This window comes from Metopolophium dirhodum, chromosome 4 (genome assembly GCF_019925205.1).
Source record: "Metopolophium dirhodum isolate CAU chromosome 4, ASM1992520v1, whole genome shotgun sequence".
In the NCBI taxonomy this organism is placed as follows: Eukaryota; Metazoa; Arthropoda; class Insecta; order Hemiptera; family Aphididae; genus Metopolophium; species Metopolophium dirhodum.
This window is the reverse complement of record NC_083563.1, coordinates 2,353,279-2,366,958: the sequence shown is the minus strand read 5'-3', so window position 1 is coordinate 2,366,958 and position 13,680 is coordinate 2,353,279. Positions and strand designations below refer to the sequence as shown.

Below are 13,680 nucleotides of genomic sequence, written 5' to 3'. Positions count from 1 at the left end.
ATGAAGGTGAACAATATCCAACAGAATGACCTACAACCGTTGGAAACGCTCAGCACACGCATGGCTCGCGAAATAAAATATAAGATCTGCAAATTGGAATCTATAGCAGGCACATGGCAGCAGTGGCTATATGTGGATAGGGAATTTGGATTTTATGGAGAAATGGAGGATAGACGTTTGTTGATGTAACTGAGAATTCACATTCTTCAAATGAGGAACAACATTTTCAAGTCCAATATACATAACATTTTCGGCTATTGGATTTATAAATACTATTACATTTACAAAATTTTTTTAAAAAAACTATATATTACCATTTATGGGTATTGCCAAATTTTGAAATATGTCATACCTCTAGTTAAAATGTTGAATCACGTGAAGATACAGATTGTAAGTTGCAAGTTGTTCTTTCATTTTATAATATTCTTATAATGTACACATTTATGTGGTGTGCCGTGGAAAACCTCTGAAGTTTATCGTAGTAGTGTTATTTGGAATATCGATTGTCGTTGTTATTTGAATTAGTTTTCCAAATCCCACATATATTTTTGCGGCCATATTGCGCAATATAACTGGATTTTTTAAATGTTTCATAATAAATTTTGCAATCACCCAAATTTTTGTAAAATACGGTATTATCATTTTTGGGTACATCCAAATCTCATTCATCGTCTCTTCTTCCCATGTCACTGGAGGTATTACAAACCTATACATTTATAAACACACCAATAAGTTGCACATTATCATTTTTAGTGTGGTTAAAAACGTAGTGCATTAATGTTTAAAATTAATTTTCCGGAACGGAATACTTAACTAGGCACACATGCCTATTCTGTGGTATAACCACAAATTAAACATGTGATTGTTATTGATTTAAAAGGGTGTAACACCCTTATGTTCTTCTTCATCTTACAAACGTACAATATGGCAAATTTGTGTTCAACATAATTTGTTTTGTGTAATTTTAGTATATTACGATTAAATAATAATAAATATTATACATTTTAAATACCGATAAAATAACAATATGTCAATAATCAATATATATTATTCGATATAATTTAAATATGATAATAGGTAAATGTGATACGTTTGTAAGTTGGAGACAATACGCATTACATGCAGGATATATCGTCATCTTAAGCCATAAATGTACCGTACGTAAATTTGGCAACCCTTACCTATAAAACAATATATTTTGAAAATTACGTGGTCATTTTATAAATATTTGCAAATTAGTTTTCAGAGGTTGCAAATTAACTGTAAGTCCGGTATAAAATAGTAAAACTGGGAGGCCAGATTCACACTTCCCTCTCCCCTCCTCATATGTAATGACTTCAAAATAATACTAACATTTTGCAAATGACTTTAAAATGATATAAATATTTTGAAAATAACTATAAATATTGGAAACTAATTTTTTTGTTGAGATTTTGACTGATTATGTTAAAAATGGTTTAGTTCGAGGTGTTAACTTTACGCAGTTAACCAATCGAACAACAAATTCTATATGATGGACTTAATTTTCGACGGTAAAAGGTTCTGAGCTTCTGCCCTTTTTTATTTCGGACTAGGAAATGATTAGTAAAATATTCTGAAAACTTATTCGCAAAATTATTATAGGTCCTACATAATTTTCAAATAAATTGGCCTTATCTGCCACTTGCATATAATATGCTTATAGTTTGTCGAGTACGATCAACACGTGTTGCCTAATAATTATTATCAATTATCACAGACCTATAGCGTAATGGACAGCACATAAAGAGATAAATCACCAGACGGGATTCTTGAGTGGGAAAGAGAGGTTTGGGCCGTTACAGTGTGCCAAAACATAGCCCAAAACATATTTTTTCTCTCTCATAATATGCTCATAATATGTTATGTTTTCTCTCTCAGTTACCTATGTCGTCTGGATTAACCAGGGCAGGGCGGTGTGGGTAAGCGCTGTCCATTATATATATATAAAAAAAAAATGGTTTATAGGTCTATGGTTATATCCGTAAGACTGTAGCACGATATACCTGACGCGGCATGGTTTCTTTTCAACAAATGTCTGTGTGCCGGTTGAAACCTGTGAATAGTTTCTGAGTTGCATCAACAAACGTCTATCCTCCATCAAATCCAAATTCTCCAATCGTACAGCAACTGCTGCCCTGTGCCTGCTAGTTTCCAGTTTAACGATCTTCTTTAATGCGCGAGCAATGCGTGTGCTCAGCTCTTTCAACGGTTCTAGGTCATCCTTTTGGATCTTGTTCACTTTCATCGCAATATCGACTACGGGAGAAATACTTGCCTCTACGGGTCGCGCCAACTGCTGACGGTTTATCAAGGGTGACAAGATAATATTAAATACGCCGAAGTCGAACATCGTTGCGTGTACAATATAATATTATATTATACAATTACACTTTTTATCGTCTATATATCGTCTATACGCGTTTAAAACGGAAAATTGATAACGAAATATTATATTTTCGATTCTATAATAACTGGTTTGTTGACTAGCGTAAGTTGTTATGGCAGTAAAATGGAACGGAACAAATTCACTTTAGTTGCTACTCATTTTCTTTGAATTGGGTGTATTCCACCAATAAATACGTTTTGACATTTAATCAATTTTAAACTTTTATAGGTTACCAAAATCATCATAAGATCAATACAAGAAATACAATACAGGTTTTGGTGAGAAGCATTAATTCTTTGATTCAAAATTAATGCACATCCATGCCTGAAGTGTAGGTATACACAATTTAAGTAACTATAAAAATAATACCTACCTATTTTTTTGTTTCGTTGTTTGAATATAAATATATAATATTATAGGTATTCAAAAAATATGCATTTTAATATTTAGAATGAATATTATTATACCTATATTATGCCATTATATTATATACCAATGTTTTAATTAAAAATGTTAATTTTTTTCAAATACAAATAAAAAAAGGTGGGTAAGTGAATGTCGCTCTGCTGTACAGAAGGTTATAAGTGGGTCACTGTAATGGATGGTGTTAAATTTGAATTCAATGATATAATCATTGTATAAGAAAAACGATTCTGAGCGAAAATGGTCAGTCGGCCTATGATATTACTAAGTATATTTGATGATATTATTGTGAATAAAGTAATTTATATATTTACTTATTTAAGTGGAACCTTGTTTTAAATTTTCAATCCTTAGCTACAAAAGTTGAACATTTTATAAATTTTTAACTATAAATAATTATTACATTTTAAATTTGAGAAATGTTGTCAACATTTGAACTTTAAATGCTTATAAAAAAAAATTGTGCTTATGTATTTTCAATAATTTTCAACTGCTATTGTAACAATATATCAGGAGCCTTGCATAAATCTTAGTTTTAAAAAGAAAAAAATTTATGAATTCTCAACTAAAAATAATTTGCTACTTTTCGTGATTTTTTCGTATTTTGTCAATATTTGAACTTTAAATGCTTATAAATAAAAACTGTGACTAAGGTTTTTTAATATTTTTCAAATGTCATTGTAACAATATAGTAGGAGGCTTGTATTCAATTTTCAAGCTTTTTTTACCCAACAAATAACATTTTATTGATATTTGTAGAAAAAAAAAATATTGGTAAAAATTGGACAAATTTTAAGGGCTAACTTCACATAAAATAATTTCGGCTCGTCTTTATCACTGTGCCACTCCCTATATTTTTTGTAAATTAATTATTAAAAAGCTTCCAAATTTACAAATTACAATACAAATATTATATTTTATCCAGTGCGTGTTGATCGAAGCGAGAATTTTTAATGCCCAACAATATCTTTACATCCCATCTGGTTTAATTTTTTTTTTTTAACTAGTAACAATTCTATTTTGGCCAATGACGTAATCACGTAGGTACTTTTATAAATTATAAATGTTATCTTCAACATAATTATTGTCATTAGAGCAGTTTTTGAAATGTTCGTCATCAATAATTATGTACCTATAGGTAACTGTAGACATAAAACGGTCAACATTATCAAGGTCAATCTATCTACCTTGATATTAATAATAGGTTTTTTGTTGGTCATTATTCATTCATCAGTTATTACATATTATAAATATCTTACATAACGTGACTTTAACTTTAAGCACCACAATACTCAGGTGCATACCTATATTCTGTTCTCAATTTGTGGAGGAAGGAATTCGTGTGACGGGCAATTTTTAATACAACTGGTAATAAACCGGTTATTCCCTACTATACCTATGTTTTTACATTGGTAGGTATACATATACCTATCCAACACGCATATAAAAATAGTAAATACCGTTCAGAAAGATGTTTCAGATATTCAGTTATTGTTTGGACGCCGATAAGCACTGGTCGTGTAGTTTTTATAATATTGAAAAACAAATTTTAAAACAAAAATGGAAAAGTGGAATGGAAAAGTTGCTGTAGTGACGGGTGCTTCTTCTGGGATCGGAGAGGAGACTTGTCGACAACTGGTTGAAAAGGGAATGATTGTTGTTGGTTTTGCCAGAAGAGAAGATAAACTTCAGGTATGCTATAGTTCAGTAGTTGTGAATGAAATCAATGTGTTAGGTATTTAGAGCAAATCTGCAAATTCAATATATATTTAACTAAACATTTGTATTTATAAATCATTATGGTTTCATATCTATATATATAAAACTGAAATCAAGCAAAAGAGGAAATCTTTGTTACGGTTTGGCTTTGAAACTTCTTATCCAATTGTCATACAGTTTTTTTTAAATTAAAGATGATATCACGGAGCAGGTTTTAGGCATAAATAAAGTCCGATAATGTTAGTCAATAATTAGTTATCTATACATATAAAATCCAAATACCACTGACTCACTGATCGCTGTATCTCAAAAACTACTCAACGTACGGACTTGAAATTTGGAATAGAGGTTCTTCTCATATTTTCACCGTGCAATAAGAAAGGATTTTCAAAAATGTTGCGTTTTAGTGGAGTAATTAACGATTATAATTATTCACTGCCAATACGTATTGTGCGGCACGGCGGCCCGCGGGTTTCCAGCTACCTGCAACCTATCCTTTTTGTTCGTCGTCGTCGTCGTGTAGATAAGAATAATGATTCCGATTTTATATATTAGTATAGAGTATAGATAAAAATTAATGTTTGTGTGTAGATTAGACCTCTGGGAAGAAGATAGGCTAATTTAAAAAGTGTTAAATTTGGTTTTTTTTTATTCATTGGATTTTAGTACGGTTGCGTTAGGCTTTTGTATTAATTGATTATATTAATCCTCCGAAGGTGGAATTAAGTAAAAATGACAAACTTTGTACAATTTTGATACTTTAGAGTTAAATCATACACTTACGTACAAACAGCACGGGGTCCGCGATCTACCGCAGGTAGATTGCCTACCTGATAATATACTGCTGCGAATCAGAATTTTTATTCCGGCCAACAGAAAAGTTAAGATAAATTTTGAACACCATACACCATACACCGAATATTAAATAACGAATTGAACAAAGTTTGAGTCATATAGAATTGGTACATTTAACGGGCAACGAAGTGCCAGCGGGATCAGCTAGTTATTTTATAAAATATCATCAACGTGTTACATCCGAGTATAGGAAAAGTGTAAATCAGTGTTTCGCAACCTATTTATACCTATTTTTATATTTGTCCCACAGAAGAAAATTCAATTTTATTATTGTTATGAGTTTGATAACATAATTTAATCTTTAAATCTTATTATATGTTTGTGACCCATCAATAAAATTCCGCAAGCCATGATGGTTTTGGAAACATTTGCGAAACATTGCGACGTTGAACTTATTTATCAATTTTGAAGACTGCAGTTGTACCTATAGGTAACAACTAACAAGACTATTTTAGATTCTGAGTTGACCAATGAATGTTCTTGTTTTATAATGTTTTTTTTTTTATATTTTATATTTTATTATTTTTAGTTTTTAGTTAAAAACGAAATTTGAAAAAAACCAAAAATAACGGTTTTAGTTAATTTTTTTCAAAAAAAGTTATTATTAATAGTAGTCCGTAGGGACTTGAAACTTTTCACGTTTGACTTATTTTATTATTTACTATTCTGAATGCAATTTTCATGTTAGGTATTATAATTGATTTTAAGCTATTTATACCACGAACCTATTCCGTGTACGGGTATACCTATATATATACCGTTCTACAGTAAGTCGATATACTATACTTATAACTTATAAGTTAATGGCAGCTACTAATAATGTATAGAATAATATTATAACAATTATTATAGAATTTATATAATTTCGTTTTGTTAAAAATGAGTTCTACCAAACCATATAATATTACCTATAGAAAAATAAGTTTCTAATAGTAGGTAATATAATATAAATTTATAAATTATATATTTCTTGATATTCCATAGACAATGATATACAATTACAATTTAACAATTCCCTAGTATAGTAACTTACATCTTACTCAATGAAAAGTTACACTCGTGCTCTTAATATACAACACAGTGACGACATCCTCGAATTTTAAAATTAAATTTTCTAATACAATATTTTTTTTTCAGGAATTAGAAAAAGATTTAAAAGGAAAACTGGGTAAATTTTATTACGTTAAAGTTGATTTGTGTTCGGAAGAAAACATTATAGAAGCTTTCAATTGGGTGAAGAGTACATTGAAATCGGTTGATGTACTAGTTAACAATGCAGGTGTTTTGAAGCAAAGTGATTTATTAGGTAAATTGAATTGGTTTATTGATTTAAAATAGGTACCTATCTAGTAGTGTGATAGTAACACTATAATTACCTGTATGTATTACGTAAAGCGTATGCAAAATAATATCAAATAAAATATAAACAAATAATGTTAAGAACGTGTGCATCGCACTGACCACTGCAGTATTTCAATATAATTGATCCAACTGTTAATGTTATGTATAATTTGTTATGCACTTATGGATTATGAGTATAAGTTGTATAAGTTTAGTTTAGTGTCTTGTGTAAGTTTTGATTTTGGGTTGCAAAAAAATTTAAGGGTATGTGAAGACGAAAGTTTAGCTTAAGTTTGGTCTTTGGTGTTGTGAGTATGGTGGGCCCAGTTTAGTTTTTTTGTCAAAGCGTGTGTTTCGAGGCATTTAGTGTTTGATGAGGTTGGAATTGTGATGTTTTTCAACGTAATTTGAGGACAAAATTGGTGTTTAAGGGTAAAAATTATATGGCACGATTTACTTACGTTTATTTTGACATACCAGTTTTGATACCAAGTTTCCGAACGAGAATGGTGAGTTTGTAATTGGTTAGATTCAGTGATGGGGTTTTGTGAACTGAAAGAATTGTTTTATCATCAACGTCATATTCTGCGACAGTAATATAAAAATAACAATTCTATTTATAGTCACTCGTCACATAGATTTTTTAATATTTAACATTTAACCATTGATTTTATAGTACATAATTATATAAAATCAATGCTTTAACCAACCTCCACAGTCCACAAACGAGTTACAAGTAACGAGTTCATTATTATTTTTTGTAAAATTTAAAATGCTTATAACTAGCTTTGAAATTAAAATATATTGTTTACATAAAATCCAACTAATAGCATTACAACCTTTAAATTTTTGAAAATAGGTAAATTCACTAAAATATTAAAATTAAGTGATTTAAATGGACTATTCTGAACCATGTACACGTATAATAATAACGTTTAATATTTTTAGAAGTAACCATTCTAACCAGCGCTATAACTACATGTCTACATGAATCTATCAATCATTACTGTGGATATTTATAAAAACATTTTTAAATAATAATACAATTAATTTATATGAATTATTATGGCGTTAATAATAAATTACAATATTTGGTATCGTTAAAGTTTTTGAGCAAATATTAACTATAATATATACTATATAGTGTTGTAATTCACAATAGTTTTTAAATTTAGTTACAAGTAATTTTATATTTGAATACAAATAATACAATTTTGAGAAGTATCAGTTACGCTGTATCAATATAATCATTAATTATATACATTTTCATGTCATTAAAATCTTTTGTCAACTTTTATACTTCCAGGAAACACAAATGACTGGAAACAAATGTTTGACACTAATGTCATGGGTCTTAACATTTGCAGCAGAGAAGCCATAAAAATCATGGAGGAAACACAAATCAAAGCGGGTCACATAATAAATATTAACAGGTAACTATAATATACATCTTAGCTAAATAAAATCGTATGAATGTTAATGTACTTTATAATACATTTTAAAGAAAAATAAATATATATATTATATTATGATTCACATAGGCGCAAATGGACTAAATTTTTTGGGGGGACTCAAGCCCCCCTCCCCAATATTGCTTAGTACCACAGAATATAAAAATTAGTGCTATTTACTAGTTTTTGAACTGGGGTTGGGTTAGGTTAGGTTATTCGACATTTCAACAAGTTCGAATCGTGGAAAAAAAGTCCCGATTATCAAAATTGAAGTATATACATATGTTAAAATTGTGTTGAAAAATACATTAAAGTTACATAAAAAAATCATATAATATCATAAAAAATGTTAATTACTTACTTAAATCACATATTAAAATATAATACAATTTAATTTAATATTCAAGTCTAAAATAATAAATACAATTATAGTAATATAGTGCCTATATAGTTATTATAATAATGCTATAAAAATGTAATATTATAATTAGGTACACCTCTTTCTTATGTTATGACTTACAGCTGTTAAAAAGGCCTGTTTATAGGTATAATTATAACCTATTATTATACCAAAAAACGTTTGTTTTTATGTAATGTTCCTAATCAAAGTTCAAATCATAAGTATCTATAGTAATTTCGTATATATTTATTAGTCTACTATATTTGAAAAACCATCTAGAATAAATTCCTATTACAAACTAAATTTTTTTAAAAATCACCTCTGCTAATTACCTTTCAATTTATGATGAATAATTTATAAAATGAAACTTTTTATATTTATCTATACAATTTGATATACACCATATTATCATTATACTAAAACTAAATAGTAAATTACTAAATTATAGTAAAAGCCAAAACCATGATCTTCATTATAAGGAACTTGAAAATTAAATATATATTATATTATAATATATACATTATACACTATATAGGTATGTAAGCTCCCTTTTATTTTTTATAATATTATATGATTTTTTATGTAACTTTAATGTATTTTTCAATACAATTTTAACATAATATTTATACTTCAATTTTGATATATTTTCATTAATTTTTTTCGGGACTTTTTTCACCGGGACTTTTTTACCTGGACTTTTTTTCCGATGATGATTCATCCATTTAGTACTCAGGTGAGTATTAGTTTTCATACTTTTATTGGACATAGATAATTATTTTAATTTAATTTTAATCAATTAATAACTCCAAATATGATATCACGATATAAATTGTGATTTATTTCTAAGATCCTAACAATAACTGATTAATTATCAACGTGATATAATTAACTATGTTGTAGTGTTGGAGGTCATTACCAATTTCCATTTATGAAGGATATTGCAGTTTACACCGCTACCAAACATACTGTTACTATAATTACAGAGAGTTTAAGAGAATTGATGGGCATGAAAAATTTACCAGTCAGAGTCACGGTAAATTATTAGTTTTTAGGTTAATGTACCTATAATACGATATAGGTATAGGTACCCAATACTATGTTTACTGCCTTTCATTAGTTATGAAACCTCAGTGCTGTGATAATCGTTTTTAATCTACTTTATTGATAATCGGTTATATAATAAAATGTAAAGTTTATTATTATTTGTGGATGGTCGATGTTTAAAGTTTATTGTTATTTTAGATTTTAGATGTTTTTATTTTTAACATAATTAAATTAATAATGTGAAAAATTATGGAGTTAAATACGCTCAAAGAGTGTGTATTTCCTTGCATGTTTTATCTACCATAGGTTTTCTTTTTAAAATATGTTATGTTTTCAAGTGCTTAGTATATAAAAGTGAATGTAATTTCTGTTATATTTATTTTAAAAATAAACTAAAATCATAATATATTACATACTTATTATAGCAGATAATAGAATATTAAATAATTAAGCTGAATGCAGGCGTAATGCACATACATTTTGTTTCTCAATTATATTTAAAATAAAACTAAAAATTATAAAGTTAAAAATTACACGTTTAAAATAGAAAACGAATATACCTACCACACTAAATTTTACAAATTGCAAAATACACAGTTTTAGTAAAAAATAAATCGTTTTAATTTCAGAGCATCAGTCCGGGTGGAGTAGAAACCGAAATGACTCTAGAGTTTAGCAAATTGGAAGGATTTAAAATGTTGAAATCTATTGACATTGCTGAAGCTATTATGTATGCTTTGAGTGCACCACAACGTGTTAACGTAAGTTAAAAATAATTTTTATTTAAAATTTTTAAGCACGCATATGCTAGTGATGTTACCTATATTTTGTGTTTCACCATTGTTTTTCAAAAAAGTTATAACTTATAACTAATAGTTACCAGTTACCACTTACCCGTTTGTTATGTTAGGTTATCTTCTTTAATACATTAATTATTATCAGCCCACTTTACTTACCTATATACTATTAGCTTTACTTATCTATAAATTAAAGCTATGTAGTTATGTATCTTATTATTTATTGTTAGATACCTTGTTCATATTATATTTAAGATCCTTGAAAAATATACATATACAAATATTTTACCACCTATAATCAAATTGCTATAATTATTTCATGAAGGTAATTGTCCGCTATAGTTTAAAATGTCCTCTGTTCTGTTCATATTTCATAAATTACGTATTAGTAACATATACACTATCCTTGTGAATTATTATTATACGCCTTAATATACCCCCCACCCTGACCGTAATTATTTTTGCGGGTGTTTCGTTACCATGTATGTCAATTTCCGAAATTCATATGACGTCCTCTCCTAGTCCAAATGGCGATTTACACATCCAGACATTTATTTAGCACCTCTCGAATGGAACCGATCTAGTTAAGTTGATATTTTTGTCCCTTAAGTTCGTGTTCGTATGTTTGTAACACAGATAAATTTTGTGTTAAAAAAATTATGCTTTACAATATATTGATGCATTTATTAGAGATTGTATTCATAAGTTTTAATTTTTGCAGGTCGCTGAAATCATCATAAGACCAACAAGTGAGAATTCATTAGGTTTAGTTAAGAATTTTGTATAGATATTGTTGCATATCAAGCATTTATACATACTGATGCTCGTAGTATAAGACATTATATAAGTACCTATCATATATTATTACGATCGGCGGGGACTGTCCACCAATCATAGTTTATTGAAAATGTTTAATGTATATCATACGATTTATAAACTAGACTTAACTTTATAGTAATTTATCGATATTATAGAGGACTATAAAATACGTTAGTATTATATTATTCATATTAATAATGCAGTTATAAATTAGGAACGATATAATATGCGCTGTGTAATTCAAGTATGTTAACACACGTAATGCGTATTTCACTTTTTAAAATAATAATGTTCTAATAAAAAACTAGGTTGATCTATTACAAAAATATATTCATCCTTACATTTTCGTAATTCTCAGAAATATTTTTTTTGTAATTTTGTTTCTATATTATAATATGTATTGATGCAAGTATATTATTTATATAATATGGTTATTGATTCCGTGTATTTGAATTTAATTTAGTCGTAATCTTACACTATTTATTTGATAACAATAAATTTCATTGACAGTTATACAATATTACAGACATTATACGGTTCTTATACATTGGCTTTTACATAGCTTTATACACCTTATCCCAAACATCTTAAACAAGGGACACCAAACTTTTTATTCAAAGGCCTTTAACTTATAGACATATTATAAACAGTAGAATTGAAAAAATATTCTGTATTCGGTTTCATATCATTTAATTCCTAAACATTAAATATAGTAAATATTTATTATTAAATTTGGTTGCCGTACCTACGCCTCTACCATTATGTTACGTGACGGACTGTAAAGGAATAGCTTTACGTACTAATATATAATATATGTAGGTAATTGATTCACGAATTAGTGTATAAGTATTACTCTACTCGCAGAGGCAGTTTTCCTTGAGTTGTTATAGTCTCCTAGACGTAACCTCATAGTTAGAAACCACATTCTATTTTGGCAAGCTAATCAAGAAGAGCGGACAACAACAAATTACCATTACGAGGCGGCAGTTTCACTAAATTGCGAGAATAACAACTTTGTGAACAGCTACATCCACCTCAAGGTAAGGTAACCGGGAGGGTAACTGGGAGGGCTGGGAGCACAGCATAAGCAGATGTACCTGGACCAGCAACACAGAAGCGCCTTCACGCCGCTAGCCATATACAGGACGACTACTACTACCATGACGATATTATACATTTTATTCTGTTATAACAAAAACATTGCATTTACTATTCTAATTTGACTACTATTATTTTCAAAATCATCTACGTAGTGAATCCCTGTAGGGGCAGCACGTAACAGGACGACAGTTACTAACTTACTATGAAACTTTGTTTATCTCTGATACCGCGGCATGTGTTAGTGACCGATAAATACTAAACAGGAGTGGAGTACGAAATGATTTTAATGTTCAATTTGATTAGACATAGAGTATAGTTTAACTCATATTAGAATAAAATGTAAGTATAATATTATATCGTATTTTACCAACAACGACACGGTAGCAGTGCACAGAGCTATACATAATATAGTGATGGAACGAAACTACATCGGCACACATAGCGGGACGAATTATTATTAATATACATTTTGTAAAATAATCAAATAGATTTAAGTGTAATAATTATTGGACTCCACGATTATACCGAATGAATATAATGAATATACACTGTTTACTGTGTAATTTTATTAATAATATAACACATTTTAAAACAAAAATGAAAATTTGGGAAGAAAAAGTAATTGTAGGAAAGGACGATTCTCCTTGGTTTGGAAAGGAGACTTGTTGATGGCTGGTTGAAAAGAGAATGGTTGCAAATTAAATTAAAATGTTACCTATGTGTTTACAACTAATTAAATCCATTTTACTAAATTAAATATTTGTACTTATGAAACATAATATATGATTTCATATTGTTAAATATTCGTAATAGTATATATTGTGTGGCAAGGACGGGAATTGAGCTGTTTCTGTTGCGGGTGACATTTCGCCCATGACTGAAATTGCCTTTCCGAATGAGCTACATATACTATTTTTTGTCACGTCTCTGACTATTCTACGAAAACAATTTCATGAAAGAAAAATATCTACGCGTCATGCAAGGTGGTTATAATATGAATAATATGAGATGTAACCAAAAGTTTATATTTTGTAAGGACCGTAGTATAGATTTCAGTGGATCAACTATGCAGGGGATACGCGTGATATGTGCGCCAAGCACTTTTGGGAATTTCCATTTTACCATCCAGCACTTTTTGGGATTTCCACTTTACCGCCCGCTGGACGGAAAAAAGTCGCTTTCCAACGCTTCAATCGTAATCAAAAACTTAACTTTCGGTGAAGGAGTGGAAAATAATATATTTTGTGGCAAGGGCGGAAAGTGAGCTTTTTCAGTCACAAGCAACGTGTGCGGCACGCACATCGATATAAAATCGATAGCTTT

At 29.0% G+C, this 13,680-nt stretch overlaps 2 protein-coding genes across 2 annotated transcripts; one reads left to right on the top strand and one right to left on the bottom strand.

Moving 5' to 3' along the window:
* Positions 1 to 441: 441 nt before the first annotated feature.
* Positions 442 to 2,371, bottom strand: LOC132942795 (uncharacterized). Its single transcript, XM_061011441.1, has 2 exons — positions 2,025 to 2,371; positions 442 to 706 (listed from the first exon to the last, which is right to left on the bottom strand). The coding sequence occupies exons 1-2, from the start codon at positions 2,369 to 2,371 to the stop codon at positions 442 to 444; spliced, it is 612 nt and encodes a 203-aa protein (XP_060867424.1).
* Positions 2,372 to 4,304: 1,933 nt separating this feature from the next.
* On the top strand, positions 4,305 to 11,801 carry LOC132943802 (farnesol dehydrogenase-like). Its single transcript, XM_061012907.1, has 6 exons — positions 4,305 to 4,522; positions 6,542 to 6,710; positions 8,052 to 8,178; positions 9,497 to 9,629; positions 10,270 to 10,401; positions 11,159 to 11,801. The coding sequence occupies exons 1-6, from the start codon at positions 4,391 to 4,393 to the stop codon at positions 11,222 to 11,224; spliced, it is 759 nt and encodes a 252-aa protein (XP_060868890.1). The 5' UTR covers positions 4,305 to 4,390; the 3' UTR covers positions 11,225 to 11,801.
* The last annotated feature ends 1,879 nt before the right edge of the window (positions 11,802 to 13,680 follow it).